The following is a 14,088-nucleotide window of genomic DNA, read 5'->3' as shown; positions in this document are numbered from 1 at the left end:
AGATGGGTTAGTGGTGGGGACAAGCACCTGGCTGGGGCTGCTGGCTCCCACTGCTTTTTTCATCGGAGATCGAACAAACCAAACAGGAGGCCAGGTAACCCCGTTATTTCTATGGTGCATATATTTCAGTATAAAAAACACACGCTATTTATGCCTCGTATAGGAGTGTATGTGCAAGTCTTCATGAAGAACATAACACTAAGTTTCTTGTCTGCTTCCTAAGGAACACGTGTTCTGCAGCACTGTGGATCCCAACTATGCTACTAGAAAGAAAAAAAATAGAAAATCCCATACATGTACCCTCTTCCTCTAAAATCTCTGCTCTTAATGCTGTTTTTAGCGCTTTTTCTTTTTTCTTTTTTTTTTTTTTTTAATTAAATAAGCTGGCTTCAAACATCCATGTTTGGCCAGGTAGTGGCTGTTTCTAAAACCTGTATCTTTGAAGAGCAAGCTTCTATTTAAGTTATATTCACTTAAACCCACTTTTTTTTAACCCTTACTTACACCATTAGTTTTATATCAACATCCCATTTTGTTTTTTCTTTTTTAAAAAAAAAGTCTGTTTTGGGATCCAGCAGCTGAGCAACCAGCTTTCCATAACGTTTTTGCTGTGCAGAAATCGAAGAAGAAACTCAGGCTGAAGTCAGTCTGCTGGGCAATAGGAAGAGAAGCGCCTCCTCACTCTTGCGCCCCAGTCTTCACACTGGCTCCTCTGGGGTCTCCTCGCCACCACTCACTGATTGAAGTCACAGCACAGCCTGAACGCGATGTTAACTTCCACCATGGCTTTGCGGAGCACAGTTCAGCCATCCGCTGCTCAAGCCGCCTCCTTTTTTTGCTCTCCCTCTCTCTCTCTCCTTCACTTTTGCTTTCCCCCTCACTTCATTTCCGAAAGATGTTCCAGCTGCTGCCATTTTCTTAGCCCTGGGGGAGGGGGCACGTTGGATAATCTGTCATTTATTTAGCATTACTCCTGTTTGTTTGTTTTTTTATTATTTTATACAAACAACATGTCTTTTTTTTTTTTTTTTTTCTTTTTTTAGATTTAAAAACACCTTCGTACAGCAGAAACAGACACGATGGATCCATGGAAAACAACAGAAAGGCAGCGCCCGGAGCATCAGATGCATGCAGGGTTTCGTGCATTTGGCTGCTGCCTGTTTGTAATTTGTATTTTTTTTTTTTAATGTCAAAACAGACATGACCGTTGCTGTCACTCAGGCACTCCAGAGCTGCGTGCTAAGAAGATATTGCCCTCCAGCTGAGTATCTCCACAAGTTGCTGCAGTCATGAAGAGGTAGCGTCCACCCAGATAGAAGAGAGAAGAGGGCAGAAGATGAAAGGAAATAAAGCCAAATGTTAGCTCAATTAATAAAACAAGTTTTTCTATGGGTAAGTATTTGGTGCAGGGAAAAAACCCTTCCTAAATCAGACTGGAACTCATTAGCAGAGCCCTGAAGACATGAGGAACACACTTTCCCTTCCAGGTGGCTGAGTGTGCCAACAAAATTGAGCTACTTGCTCAAACGAATTACTTGCTTGATTGGAGCATATCTGGGTCCACTATCTAATAGCGGCATGTGCCAGAAGTTGAAGAAGTTTCCCCAAAGGGGTGATCAAAGAGTCTGGCCCTAAGGAACAATTTCCACCTCACTGCCAATTGGCGTTTGCCTTGAATAGAAAGATCTATAACTATTATTTTAAAGTCTTCAGCATTTTCTGCTCTGGATGTTCTTAATATCTAAACAAATGTATGACCTTTTCTGCAGTTTTGCAAATTTGTAGCCTTAGTGATGGCTTTTAGCAAAGGGTCCTCCTGGCTGATCTCATTGCGTCAAACTACTGGATTTATTTTGATCAGTTAAGTTTGGTTGATTTTTTTTCATATTTATATATAGAAAGATGATTTTTGGCACAGCCAAAATCATCTTTCTACAATTTCTTACTTTGCTTATTTTTTTCCAACTCTCTTATTAGTTCTCTCCCTTCTTGGTTACTCTTCTCTCCTCATACAGAAGTCCTCTGATTATCCTCAAATTTCTTTTATAGCTGTTGTATCTTTTCATGGTGACTTACCCAAAACTGAACTCTGCCTTGCAGGTGAGAACAAACCATTGATTTCTATTTAAGCATTGTTATTCACCTCATTCCTTCTTCATCCTTAACCTTCAATGCACATGGGCCAACACGGCTCACAAATGATTCCATGTGGTTCACTGGGGGCTGAACCACTCATAACTGCATGTGGTTACACTTCCTTCAGAACCCAGAAATGCATACAAATACTTCAACTTCATTTTATTTTTTAAATATTGTTTTAACCAACATTTTGTGGTTTGGAAATGGATTCTACTCTGCAGTTTTCAAAAGCTCTCCAGTACATACTTTTGGAAGAGGTGCAATGTTTCAGCAGCTGAGTCAAGGAAACACAACTCCTCTGTAGCAGCTACGACACTTCACTCCTAAGCTTTCTCAGAACTTCTAGGCATAGTCACCAAGCCATACCAGTCTTCAATTTTTTAATTTGTTCTGCATCTTTTTTTGAGACTTCACAGCAGATTATGTTTAAGACGTAAGTCTCCCTCAACACTTCGATGATGAAGAACAATGAAAAGAAGTTATTTTTTGTTTCCCTCCAATGGCATTATCCTTCTCATTGCCTTACTCCCTGCTGAAAAAAAATCAGCTGATTGTCCAGCTCTCTTGAAAGCTCCCCTGGTTTTTAGGGCATCCTGACTGACTTCTGCTTCCCAAATTCCATTTGTGACCTCTGCAATCTGCTTGTGGTAGTTCACATTCCTTTCCATTGCCTTCACTAGGGCTCAATCCCTCACAATCCAAATGAATGCAAACTGCTTTTGGCTTCGTTCTTAGTAGTACACATGGTGCAGTAACTATACTCAAGTGGCTTGTTCTCAAATGAATACATTTTAAAAAGCTTGCCTCCCCGGTGTAGAAGTGTTGTTGTTTTTGTTTGAAATAGAGAATTATGAGTAAAAAGGTTTTAAGATTAGGAAGCTTAGATCTTTAAAATGAATATGTCATATACTTCAGTATACAACGAAAGGAAGCAGAAAGATTTTGTACATCTCAATAAGAGTAAAGTAATAAAGACACCAAAATGCCTAAAAAGCATACTTCAAAAAGTAAGTGGAACCATACTGTTCTCCTTCAAGAGCAAGAAACAATTGTTGCTTCAAGTCAAATTTTATAATTGAAGTTTCCTCCCATGCTGAATTGTGTCAAGCTAATTGGGGAATGTTTTAAAACCTCTAACATTATCATTTGTTTAGATTTCTTTTCCTCTGAGTTTTTCAACATTGTAAGCTAAATAGCTTCTGCTCATCAGCAAATTGGTAGTAAATTTTATAAAAATACATCGTTATTCTTATGGCATAGAAATTGTTCTCTACAGATTTTTTAACATACTCTTTAGAGTATGACATTCTCATTAAAAAGTTCTCTGAAATCACCAACATGTCATTCAAATTCTCCTAACTACTCTACCTGCTCTGTCCATTCCCTGATTCATAGACAAGGTATTAAACTAGCCTAAGAAGACAAGTAATTTCCCCAGGGTTTGGCAGTACGTTATACGAAAAGAACCTTTCACTGCCAGTTTTTCTCCCAAGCTTGCCTTTTTCTCCTTGTACACCAACACTTACAGCTTGTGCTCAAGGCTGGATTCACTCCTCTGTCTGACAGCCTGTATCTGCCCTTGCTGGTAGTTTTAATCACCTGTGCTGTTGGCATTATCAGAACAGGTCTGTTAGATCGAGGCATTTTTCGGCACCTGCTAACTGACCTCTTTGCTTTTGTCAAAGCTCAAGATTTTACCAGCTTTATCTGGCAATGCTACATTAACCAAAGAAGAATCCTTTCTGTAATGAAGTACAGGAAAGGTAGATCCCTGACAGCTGGGAAACAGCAAACCTGTGCACGTGCACACTATGAGATACTCTACTCTGTGTGCTCTGTCTGAGCACAAAGCTAAATATACAGGAGCGAGTACTGCAGGTACAAGAGTATCTATGCTCAGGAGCAACCATCTGGCACATGGCTTTGGTTTGTCAGGAGTGTCAGATAATCCTCCAGAGACCAGAGGACAAGGCTGCAACAGACCAGTGGACATTTTTAGCCTGCAGACAACTAAAAATGGTTCTCTCACAGCTAAACACCCTTGAATAGTCTGGGAGTATGGCACTGAATTCCCACATACAGCAGCCTTGGATGTGTACGATATATTCTTTCCCAGGTAGTCCATACCCATGTATGATCCTCACTGGAGAGGTGCTGCAGGGGCTCCAGAGCAGTGGTAGTGGACGTTCAGCCACTTGCCATCTCGGCGGTGCCAGACGCGAGTCTCTTCAGACTGCGTGGTGCGGGGCCGGCCTTGGCCGTCAATGTACTGTGTCAGGCGGATGTATGCGATGCAGGCAGCATCTTCACCGATGACATGGACGTGGGGGTTCAGGATGGTGGTGTGTATCGGCTTGCTGTTCTTCGACAGTACTGGCAGAACACACAAAACCATCAGCTTAATTTTACCACTACGAGAACAGCTCCCCCGCAGCCTCCAATTTTTGTAGTCTACTCACCTCCAGCTTGATTCTGGGATACAACAAAAATTGCTCCTGTAATTTCCAGGCAAATTCCAAGCCTATCTTTTCCCTATCACCTGTCTTTCAAAACTTAGCCCTTATTATTGCCTGGAACCCCCCGGTTTCTTTGTTCTCACTTATTTTGCAAAGGACACTTGCTACTCTTTCAACATCAGTACTGCCGTTTCCTTAGTTATAGGAAAAAATGTTTCAATTATCAGAAATGTAGCAAGAGTCAACAGTCAGGATATCTGTACAGCAGGCCTGCATTAAATACAAACAGGTCTCAGAGAAGCGTGAAACTTACTCCAGGACAGGCTTTTTAGAGAGACAAAGTCTCTGCATGGTTAGAGCACTAGTAATGGCCTATACTAAGGACCTTGACATATCCCCCAAAAATCAAAGAAATTGAACAGCTCAGGATTTAAATTTCAGTTACTTCATTCTGTGGAAACACGCAGGGAGGGAGGCAAATCCACTGGTATAAATGATAGCATTTTTCCCAACTCTTTTTCCTGCCCCAGACTGAAAAAGGTGACCCCCGTATCCTAATGAACTTAAGGGATTCATTCGGTGGTAGAGATCAGAAACCACCCAGGGAAACCTCCAAGTTCACACATGTCAGCAGTTTGTGCATAATACACTTCACATCTGACCATTCAGTACATCTATCCCAAACATACAGGTTGTTTCCACGCGAATGTGTTCATTTTTTCCATTTCCATATCAGTAGGAAATCCGGTGCCTCAAACTTTTAGAGGTCCTGTTATCGACACTTACAAAACACTTGCATCAGGCAAATCATATGTGTACAGTGAAGGGATCAGGGGGTTAGAACTGAACTTGTTGCTGAAAAAGGCTTTTGAGAGAAAGAATGCTGTCTCTTATAAATGCATCACAACCCATGTACAACCAAGTTCTTGCTGGTTATGATAGGCAGTAAAAACAAGAGCAATTTTTCCCCAAAAAGGTGAAATAAATGAAGATTAGAGAAAAGACTGATGGTGTTACCAAATCTACCCACTCACAGTTCTCGAAGTAAAACTTATGGAAATCCATTCCTTCAACCAGGTTCCCCAGTGCTTCAGGTTCAAACGAGGTCAAACCAGGATCACAGATTTTTCTGCAAAGAAAAGCAATACAGCCTTACAGCCTGCATCTAAGTCCAAAGGCTCCTTACACAATGAAGTATTGGTATGGCATGGGACTTGCACTGTGTCCTAACCATTTCACTAGTCTGAGCAAGCTCTTAGAGGATGGGGTACTGCTGCAACCACAGGGTTGGTGGTAGTTGGCATTTCATGTCAAACAAGCCTCTGTGTTTCTGGTATACAACCTTTTATTCTTTATGCTCATCTCACTGTCTCTCCTCCTCCCCCCAAACACACACACAGCTTACAAAGCCAGGGCATTTTCCTTTTGCCACTCCTGTTGCTGTTTGATACCTGACTTCTACTTCAAGTTCATTTAAACAGCTCTACTGTATTCCTGACTACAAGTGAGAGAGGCTAAGAAGCACACCAATATTTATCATACCCGATTGTACGACTCTTACTCATACCCGGAAGCCACAACATAACTTGCACACGAACTGATTGGTGACCTGTCAGAAGGCATCTATGCACAAACCAACAGTACTTACGTATAAGCCTCAAAGTCTCCATTGTTGATGGCTTCTATCAGCTGCTCTGTTATCTTAATGATCTCCTGCTTACGCACTGCGAACAAGAAGAAAGAACAATTTAACTGCACGTAAGACTTCGATAGGAATATGGGGCTAGTGGGTGCTTCCTACAAGCAATTTGCAGAGCACCATTAGTGTAGCTCTCATAGGATGCTGCTCCCTGCATTTTGGAGATATGCAGTAACGACAGCCATCCATATGAGAATAGGGGGGCAGTGGTATGATAGGGGAATGGTGATCCCATAATGCAGGGAGAAATGAAATAAAGATGTCATATTCAATTTTTTTTTTTCCTTTTCTTCTAGAAAAGCCTGTCTCGTGCACTGGAGGTGTCTCCTGAATGACAGCTCTAGGTGCTTCCAGGGATTCTGACCAATGAATGTCAGTGAACCTGCCCATGTGAAGCATTTGTCTAGCAGCTTAAATTGTAGAAACCCTTCACCACAGTAGCCATGGGAAAATGGCCACCACACAGACCAAGCGAATTGGAAAAAATCTCCCAACAACTTGCCTATCACCATCACCAATACCTCAGCTATTATGAATGCTGCAAACAAGCAACTGGGACATGTAGGGATGACTTCCACAAGCTAGAAAGACAACCACAGCAGGATAGATGGGTTGGACGAACAGGCCCTAGGCATACACTAATATGCACTCTGTCCCTCAGGCAGATCCCTACGGCAGAGCCCTTACCAGCACTGCTGTTAACCCAGCCCCAGCACACTGGACTTCAGGACGAGTGAAGACAGCAGGCTAGCTGTCTACTGCTGATTCGACCTTGCTCTGGCCTGCACCTCTGCACTTTCTTCTCTTGGTTTACCACAGCTGATTGCCCATGCCCCATCCCCTTTGAAGCCTTCCATCACCCTTACTGATATCTGGAGTCCTTCACACTGACAGAGTTTGGCTCAGCTCTGTGAAGAAACACAACTTAAGGTCTATGACTGTATGCACACCCAACAGATCTTCAGCCTTCCCCACAGTTTCCCTTGAGGTAGGATATGGTACACATCATACAAGCGTATAGGAGGTGCTTTATCATTATCTTCACCATCACCATTACCACATAATTTCTAATCCCTACCACCAGAACTGTAATTCATCTGCCCTTAGGCATCTGAAGTGTAGGTGTCTGAAATGGAACTAGTCACCAGTCTTCTCCTGTAGGCCCTGAAAGAAGTAAGCACCTCTGCAAGCCTCACCTGAGGTATTTCGGATGCCTATCATTAGGAGCACAGCCCTGAAACATAACCTAGCATCTTTAGGTGTCCAAGTCAGAAAAGCTGACTCCCACTCTAGACGCCAGAAGATGTTAGTGCGAACTCCCCTCCACCTTAAACTTTCATCCACATGCGTGTATCATCCCAGCACTGGGAAGTACAGCTGAAGAGCAACAAGGTGATAATCCCAGTGGCTCAGAAAGATGCCTGCACCCACTCTGGAAATCTATTAAGAGGATTATACTACCCAGTTAGCCACGGGAACATCTTGGTTAGGGAACAACTGGCTCATGGTGGTAAGGGAGCTAGTTTTACCGCTCGGGCTGTATAAATTTCCACATACAAAGTGACATATAGAAGGAATGGATCAAAATGACATAGTGGGCTATGCCTATTATGAAGAACACTTTTACAAGCAAATCGCCTGGAACGGCTTCCCCACGAAGCATGGCTATACATTGGATCCCCCTCCCAAATGTGTGCCATGCCTGTAAAACGTGATCCATGGGAAAGGCGCCACTTGGGATGAGTGACAAATCTGCAGACCACAGCCACCGCGTGCTGGCTCGTCTCAAGACCTGCACCCACCTCCCAAACATCACCACACAGCAGCGCTGACCCTACCCCTGCGACGCAAGTCCCCTCCACCAGACTGCGCTTGCCTTCTGGCTTCTCCTACATGTCCCGAGCCCGCAGTGACACACAGAAGGCGACCCGCGTTTTGCAGCGGGCAGTGTCCCCGGCCGGGGGCAGGAAGGCGTCCCCACCGCCTGTGCTGCACCCCCGAGGGGCCGCGCAGCGCGGGCCCGGCCCCGGGGCTCCCCCCGGCGGCCTCCGCCGCTCCCCGCAGCCGGCCCGGCCCGGCCCGGGAGCGCCGCCTGGGGGCGGCCCGAGGCCTGCGGCCCGTCCAGGGGGATGAGGTGTTGGGGAGAAGGGCAGCCCGGCGCCTAGGGGAGCTAGTCAGTCGCACTACTCGGCTACTGCTACCCAGCTGCTAACTTACACGGTGCACTGCTGTGCACAAAGGGAACTACTGGAGTGAGCAAGGGCTCCGACCGAGCACGCTCTAACTCCAGTGTCTGCCCTGGGCTGTCCCAGGCAAGAAGCTTCTCTTCACAAGACTGGGTAGCTGCAAAACAAATGTAAGCGTTAAAATAATAAACAAACAAACGTAAACCAGAAAGCAAAATAAAGACCAACACAGAAATACAAACACACACAAGCCCCAACCCGTGGGCACACAGAGACACCCCCATCCCAGCGAGCCGTCCCTGCTCTGCTCCGTGGCCTGTCCCACAGGGCACCCCTCGGAGCACGGCGAGGAGGGAGAGCTCACGCTGGCCAGGAGGGTGACAGAGCAGCACAAGGGCAAGTATGAGGTGGGAGAGAGGGGGGAAAGAAAGCAGGGCAGCCAAACCACTGCACACCAACTAAGAGAGGAGCGGGGAGGGAGAACGCTGCCCCGCACTGCTCGCTGCCGCTCCTCGGGGCTCCAAGCAGGGCCTCACCAAGAACAAGAGGAACGAGGTAATAAGGAAGCGGTGATGGACAGTTCACAGCAAAACGGGCTCGAGATCATTTCCCTTCCATTCTGGCTAGACAAAACACCTTGCCCATTACGCCTCACAAACCAGCAGTTTGACATTCTTAGAGCTACTTCAGAAATATTAACACAGAGGCTCTGACTGCTGCATCACGAGGCACTGGCACTGTGCGCAGGAAACCAGGAATAGATGACAGGAGGAGACAGAAGAGGGCATGCCTGCTCCTCTCTTCCCACCAGACTGCCCTGAGCAGAATCAAACACTTCAGGTGTTCCCAGCTCACATTAAGGATCATTCTGTCACAGCATTAAGCAGTCAGACAACTAGTAAGGTACACGTATAGGGGGAAGGCTGAGACCCCACCTCAATCTTCTCTGACCTGCTAGCATTCTCACACCCCTTTTCAGAGGTGTTCAGCCACAGATTCCTCTATGGAGACAGCTGGTTCAGGAGGGATTGAGGCACCACAGTCGACAGACTAACCACGCTACCAGCAATTGAGCACAGCAGACATGCAAAGTAAAGCACATCAGAGAGAAAGATGCTCCTCAGAGCCAACATCATTCAAGGATTTTCACTAGGTGCATCTGATGGTGGATTCAGAAATGCTGGAGGGTCGTGCAGTAGTGACAGCCTCTCTCCAAAGCATCCTCACAAACAATTGCTTTTCATTTGTTCCGTACTTCCCAAGCACCATCAGCACCCAGGGAGCTCCTAAGTTCTTGCCAAGTGAGACTGAATTCAGCCTCACACATCCCCCTCCATCGCAGAACTGCACCACTGACCCCATTCACAGGAAGGGAACCTACAGAGATGCAGCAACTTGCCCAGGGAAACCCCAAGAGACATCTCTCCTAAGAAGCCCACACCTCACCCAGATGAAAGCAAAGGGATGAAATCGATCTGGATGAGATTCTGCCTTTTCAAAAGGGGAAGGAAAAGTTTGGAAGTTTTCAGTGTGCAAAGGAGGGTATTTTGCAGGAAGGGAGATGATTTCTTTTTATTCTGGAGTACTAAAAATGAAAAAAAATCAACATTTTGGAAGGAAGTTGAGGAAAGGAAAAATCTGGGGGAAGGAGAAATGGGAAAGGTAGAGGGAGGAGTAGGAAAAAGATGCCGTGAAGCACTGCACCCCTGGACTTACTGGCTGAGAAACAGAGAGAAAGCTGGGACTGCATGGACTCAGTCTGTGTTTTGCTCTCACTGTGCCTCCGTCCTTCAAGCACTGAGCTGCCGTCCCCGGTGGAGAGAGGGGGAGCTAGCATGGCAGGGAATTAAAACACAAAACACAAACAAAACACGCAAGTTCAGTAAATAAAAAAAGAGAAAGGAAATAGGAGAACATTAAAGAAACCACAATGCTGGGCACAAAACATGCAGGAGTATCCTCCAGGGCAAAGCCAAGTAGACAGCTCAACAACATGGATCTGCTGTGCAATTTATAGTGACACGGGGGGGCTGCTACCTTCAGCCCCACCACTCTGGAAACAACGTAGCCCTGAGGCAACTGTCACTGATGTATCAAGATGATGTCTCCTACAACACAGAATAGATCTGCATAACCTGCGCCTATTGAAAGCAAGAGGTCAAAAACAGAGCTGCACAAGCACTTCCTTTTTCCCAGTCATGGTTAACCAGAACGCTGAGAACTCCAGTATCCCCAAACCCCGGTCTATTTAGCCTTGCTTAAGTGCTTGCTTTACGTAAAACCAGAAGGGCCGGGAGCAGAAAAGAAGTAGTTATAAAGCAAAGCACTAAAATTACCAGATAGAGCTGGCCATAGCACAAACCAGTACTGTGTGAGCTCAACAAGTTTTCAAATGATCCCTTCTATTAAAATCATAACAAAATATTTTAACCTCTGAAGAAATCTCAGTTTTGATCTGCAACAATGCGGCCCTATATAATTCTGCACAGATTTAGTCCTGGCCAGCTGCCCTCCTTCCCCCACCATCTATCCCTGACCTAGCCTTCCTCTCTTCACAGCATTCGTATTCTTGACTTGCAGGACACCCACTGGCTCAACTGGCTCAAGGCTGGGACCTCTCCTGAACAAAAGCTGCCAAAGAAGACAAGGTTCTGGACAAGTAGCTATTCTGGACAGATAGCCAGCAGAGATGAGATAAATCAGTTTCATTACCACGCTACAAAAGTCATCCAGTTCCCTTCCCTCCAAACTGGGTTCTTAAATCCCAAATTATTCTCTGGCAAAAAGGTGAGAGCTGGAATACTACGCTGTAATGGGGCCAGGTCTAATCTAAAACAACCAGTACTGTGGAGAATTTCTGCTCCTTGCAACTCCTCATAAGAGAAGCCAGCAGCTTCTGATAAACCACAGGAAAAGCACTAGGAATTAGCCCAGCTGGCTGAGGTGACATTGCTGCTACACCAGAGAGCCAGCATTGATTTTTCCCTGGCTACGTAACTCTGACTGACTGCAGGGAGAATGAGAATACCTCTGCCTCAAAATGTAAACTATTATCACATTTGCCTCTGAATGACAACTGCATTCACCCATCCTGGACCCGTTCAGGAAAAAATTTCCTACTTCAGGAAAATTTCTTTCTTCTCTTCCTTCTTTAGGGGATCAGGAAGAGGACAGCTGCTTGAACAACATGAGCAGACACAGGACTCAGAGCTCCTTCACCTAGAGAGTTTTACCAGCACAGAATATTTATGATGTGGTCACTGACAGGCACAAAATTGCTTCTCTTCTTAGCCTCTCCCTCTACCAACTTCTCTGTCAGGGACATGAGAAATCATTTCCAGTGACAGACAACAGGCTGAGAATCATCTGTCTTTGAAACCAAAATAGACCCAAAGGGGAGGGGTAGGGGAAAGAAAGGTGTGTGCACATCACCGAAGAGATTCCCAGAAAGAGGCAAGAAGAGAGACTGCTTCTTTTGCAAGTGAGCAACAACAGAGAGGTTTCAGCTCCCTGTAACCTGCAGAGAACCACAAAAAACACAGCCAGCTTCCAAACCTTGAGGGACTAGTAAAGATTTTCCATGTCTAGAAATGGACTGGAGATGAACAGATACTTGCAAGGAAAGAGTTCCAACTCTGAGACAAAAATTAGCTCAGGACAAACAGGGTTTATATACTGCAAAGGCCAAGTCAGCTGGTTCCCCAGCATATCATCCCACTGTGACAGGAATGACAGTGTCATGGCAAATTTATGAACTGAGTCACACACGGAAATCTGGGAGGCTAGATCAGGGCAGTTCTCAAGTCTTCAGGAACCCCTGCCTGCACTCTACACACATTAGAAGTTACAGGCAGAACACCTACCTTTCAGATCCTCATCTTCAGTAGTGGTGTTACAGCTCTCTGTGGAACCCTGCATGGCAGAACAGAGCATTACCAGGCATCAGCAGTCAGGAGTGTTAGTAAGTAGGTTGATATTTTATTTTAATTTTTTTTTTTTTTTTTTTTTTTTTTTGTGAAGGAAGGTAGGGAAAGCATGAACACATGGGCAAGGGTGGCCAGGACAGGAGGACACAAATGAAGATTTGGATGACAGCAGGCCAGATATTGGCAGAACTTAATTGCGTCGCTGCTTAACTTCTGCATGTACAAGCAGTTCAAGCCATCCACACAGCGCTCTTACAAGACCAGAAGTAACCAAACCATCAAATCAAATGGGAGATCAAATGGGAGTTGCTTCTTTTTGGAAGAAGAATAGCCGCAAGAAGCTAAGGAATGGCTTCTAACCTTTCTCGGAACAAGTTCTCCATTTCCAGAAGAAATAAGTGCACAAGCACCTGTACCTTCTCATCCACCCCAGATAAGAGAGTGGTGATTAAACACCACTGTAGAAAAGAGATACTTGAACTGTTGTCCCTACTCAGCCTCTTCTAGGGATCTAGATCCACACAACGCAGCCCTCCCAGTCCACTGCTGCCCACAGTGTTCAGGAGCATGCTACACACCAAACACCAGAAAGGCAGAAACTAAACTCAGACACACAGATGAGAATGACGAGAGAAGCAGAGGTTTCTCTGGCAACACTCCCATCCCTTACCTTTATGCCATCTGTAGCATTATGGACAACAGTTGTTTGAGGCTCCTAGGAAAGGATGGAAGAATCATTAAACTATAGTACCAAAGCATTCCCTCATTTGCTTTCACTCCCCAGCAAGTGGAGAAAAGGTGACTGACATAAAAATCAAACCACAAACTCCAAACAGCACACGTGTGCTTGCGTGCGCACGCACACACTTCCTGCACAGAAGGTTTCCTGAAGAGAGAGACTGCACTAAAAGCTACGGTTACAAGGAGACAAAGCCCCCAGGATCCCTGCAATCGCCCCTAATCCCCAGTTTGCCTCCAGAGAAGCAGGCTGGCACAAATGCCAGAGAGCACCACACTGGTCAGCCCCCGCTCCCTACAGCTGTTGATGAAGTAATGACTCCTCAGCAGCATCTTCACCGGAGAATGCTTTGGAAGGGAGAAAAGGATAATCCTGGGCTGGGGCCTTTGTCTCCCAGGTTTTTGGAAAGCTTGCCAGGTGTTTTTCCCTTATAATGGGACATTCATAATTTCCTTATTACAAGGGAGATAAGCCAGACTATCTCAATGGCTCTCCTGAGGAGCTGCTAAGGGAACTGGGCTGTAAAAAAAAAGGCTCATTTTTCTACAGGTCTCTAAAGTGGAGTCCAATTTCAATAATAACAATAATAAATAATTTAGAAAGGGTTCTTCAGTATCAAATCCTTAATGAATAAAGCTAGTGAAGGGAGAGCAGAAAATTATGAAGTGTCCCAAGAACCCTTCACTCTGCAACAAACACAGCAAGAACAAACTCTCTCCTTCCACCCCCCAAAAAATGCCAAATCCAACTCTCCAGTGACACAAAGAGCAGCTTCCAGGCCTAGGGCTGCTAACTAGCTCCTGCACTCATCCCTTTGTTACCGGGACAAGACTTCAGGGTCCTGCACCATTTCCTCCTGCTGCCATCTCTCTGGCGGGTGGCTGAGCAAGGCCACCAGGGACCATGATGGTGCTGTGAAGGGCTCACCCACCCGCCTCTGTCA

General features: G+C 45.5%; 1 protein-coding gene across 12 annotated transcripts in view; it reads right to left on the bottom strand.

The window, feature by feature from the left end:
* Positions 1-357: 357 nt before the first annotated feature.
* The window catches only part of CAMK2G (calcium/calmodulin dependent protein kinase II gamma), a 107,597-nt gene continuing 93,866 nt past the window's right edge, over positions 358-14,088 (bottom strand). For 4 of the 12 annotated variants that reach the window (XM_032191276.1, XM_032191279.1, XM_032191277.1 and 1 more), the window contains 7 exons: positions 13,077-13,121; positions 12,344-12,392; positions 10,197-10,310; positions 6,244-6,319; positions 5,630-5,724; positions 4,267-4,512; positions 358-1,281 (listed from right to left, as the gene is read on the bottom strand). In XM_032191276.1, coding sequence (XP_032047167.1) covers positions 4,280-4,512; positions 5,630-5,724; positions 6,244-6,319; positions 10,197-10,310; positions 12,344-12,392; positions 13,077-13,121 — 612 coding nt within the window. In that variant the 3' untranslated portion in view covers positions 358-1,281; positions 4,267-4,279. The remainder of the gene's footprint in view (positions 1,282-4,266; positions 4,513-5,629; positions 5,725-6,243; positions 6,320-10,196; positions 10,311-12,343; positions 12,393-13,076; positions 13,122-14,088) is intronic. The other 8 variants (XM_032191281.1, XM_032191286.1, XM_032191283.1 and 5 more) reach the window with 3 other exon arrangements.

Source organism: Aythya fuligula, chromosome 7, assembly GCF_009819795.1.
Source record: "Aythya fuligula isolate bAytFul2 chromosome 7, bAytFul2.pri, whole genome shotgun sequence".
Taxonomy (NCBI): domain Eukaryota; kingdom Metazoa; phylum Chordata; class Aves; order Anseriformes; family Anatidae; genus Aythya; species Aythya fuligula.
This window is presented reverse-complemented; position numbering and strand designations above follow the sequence as displayed.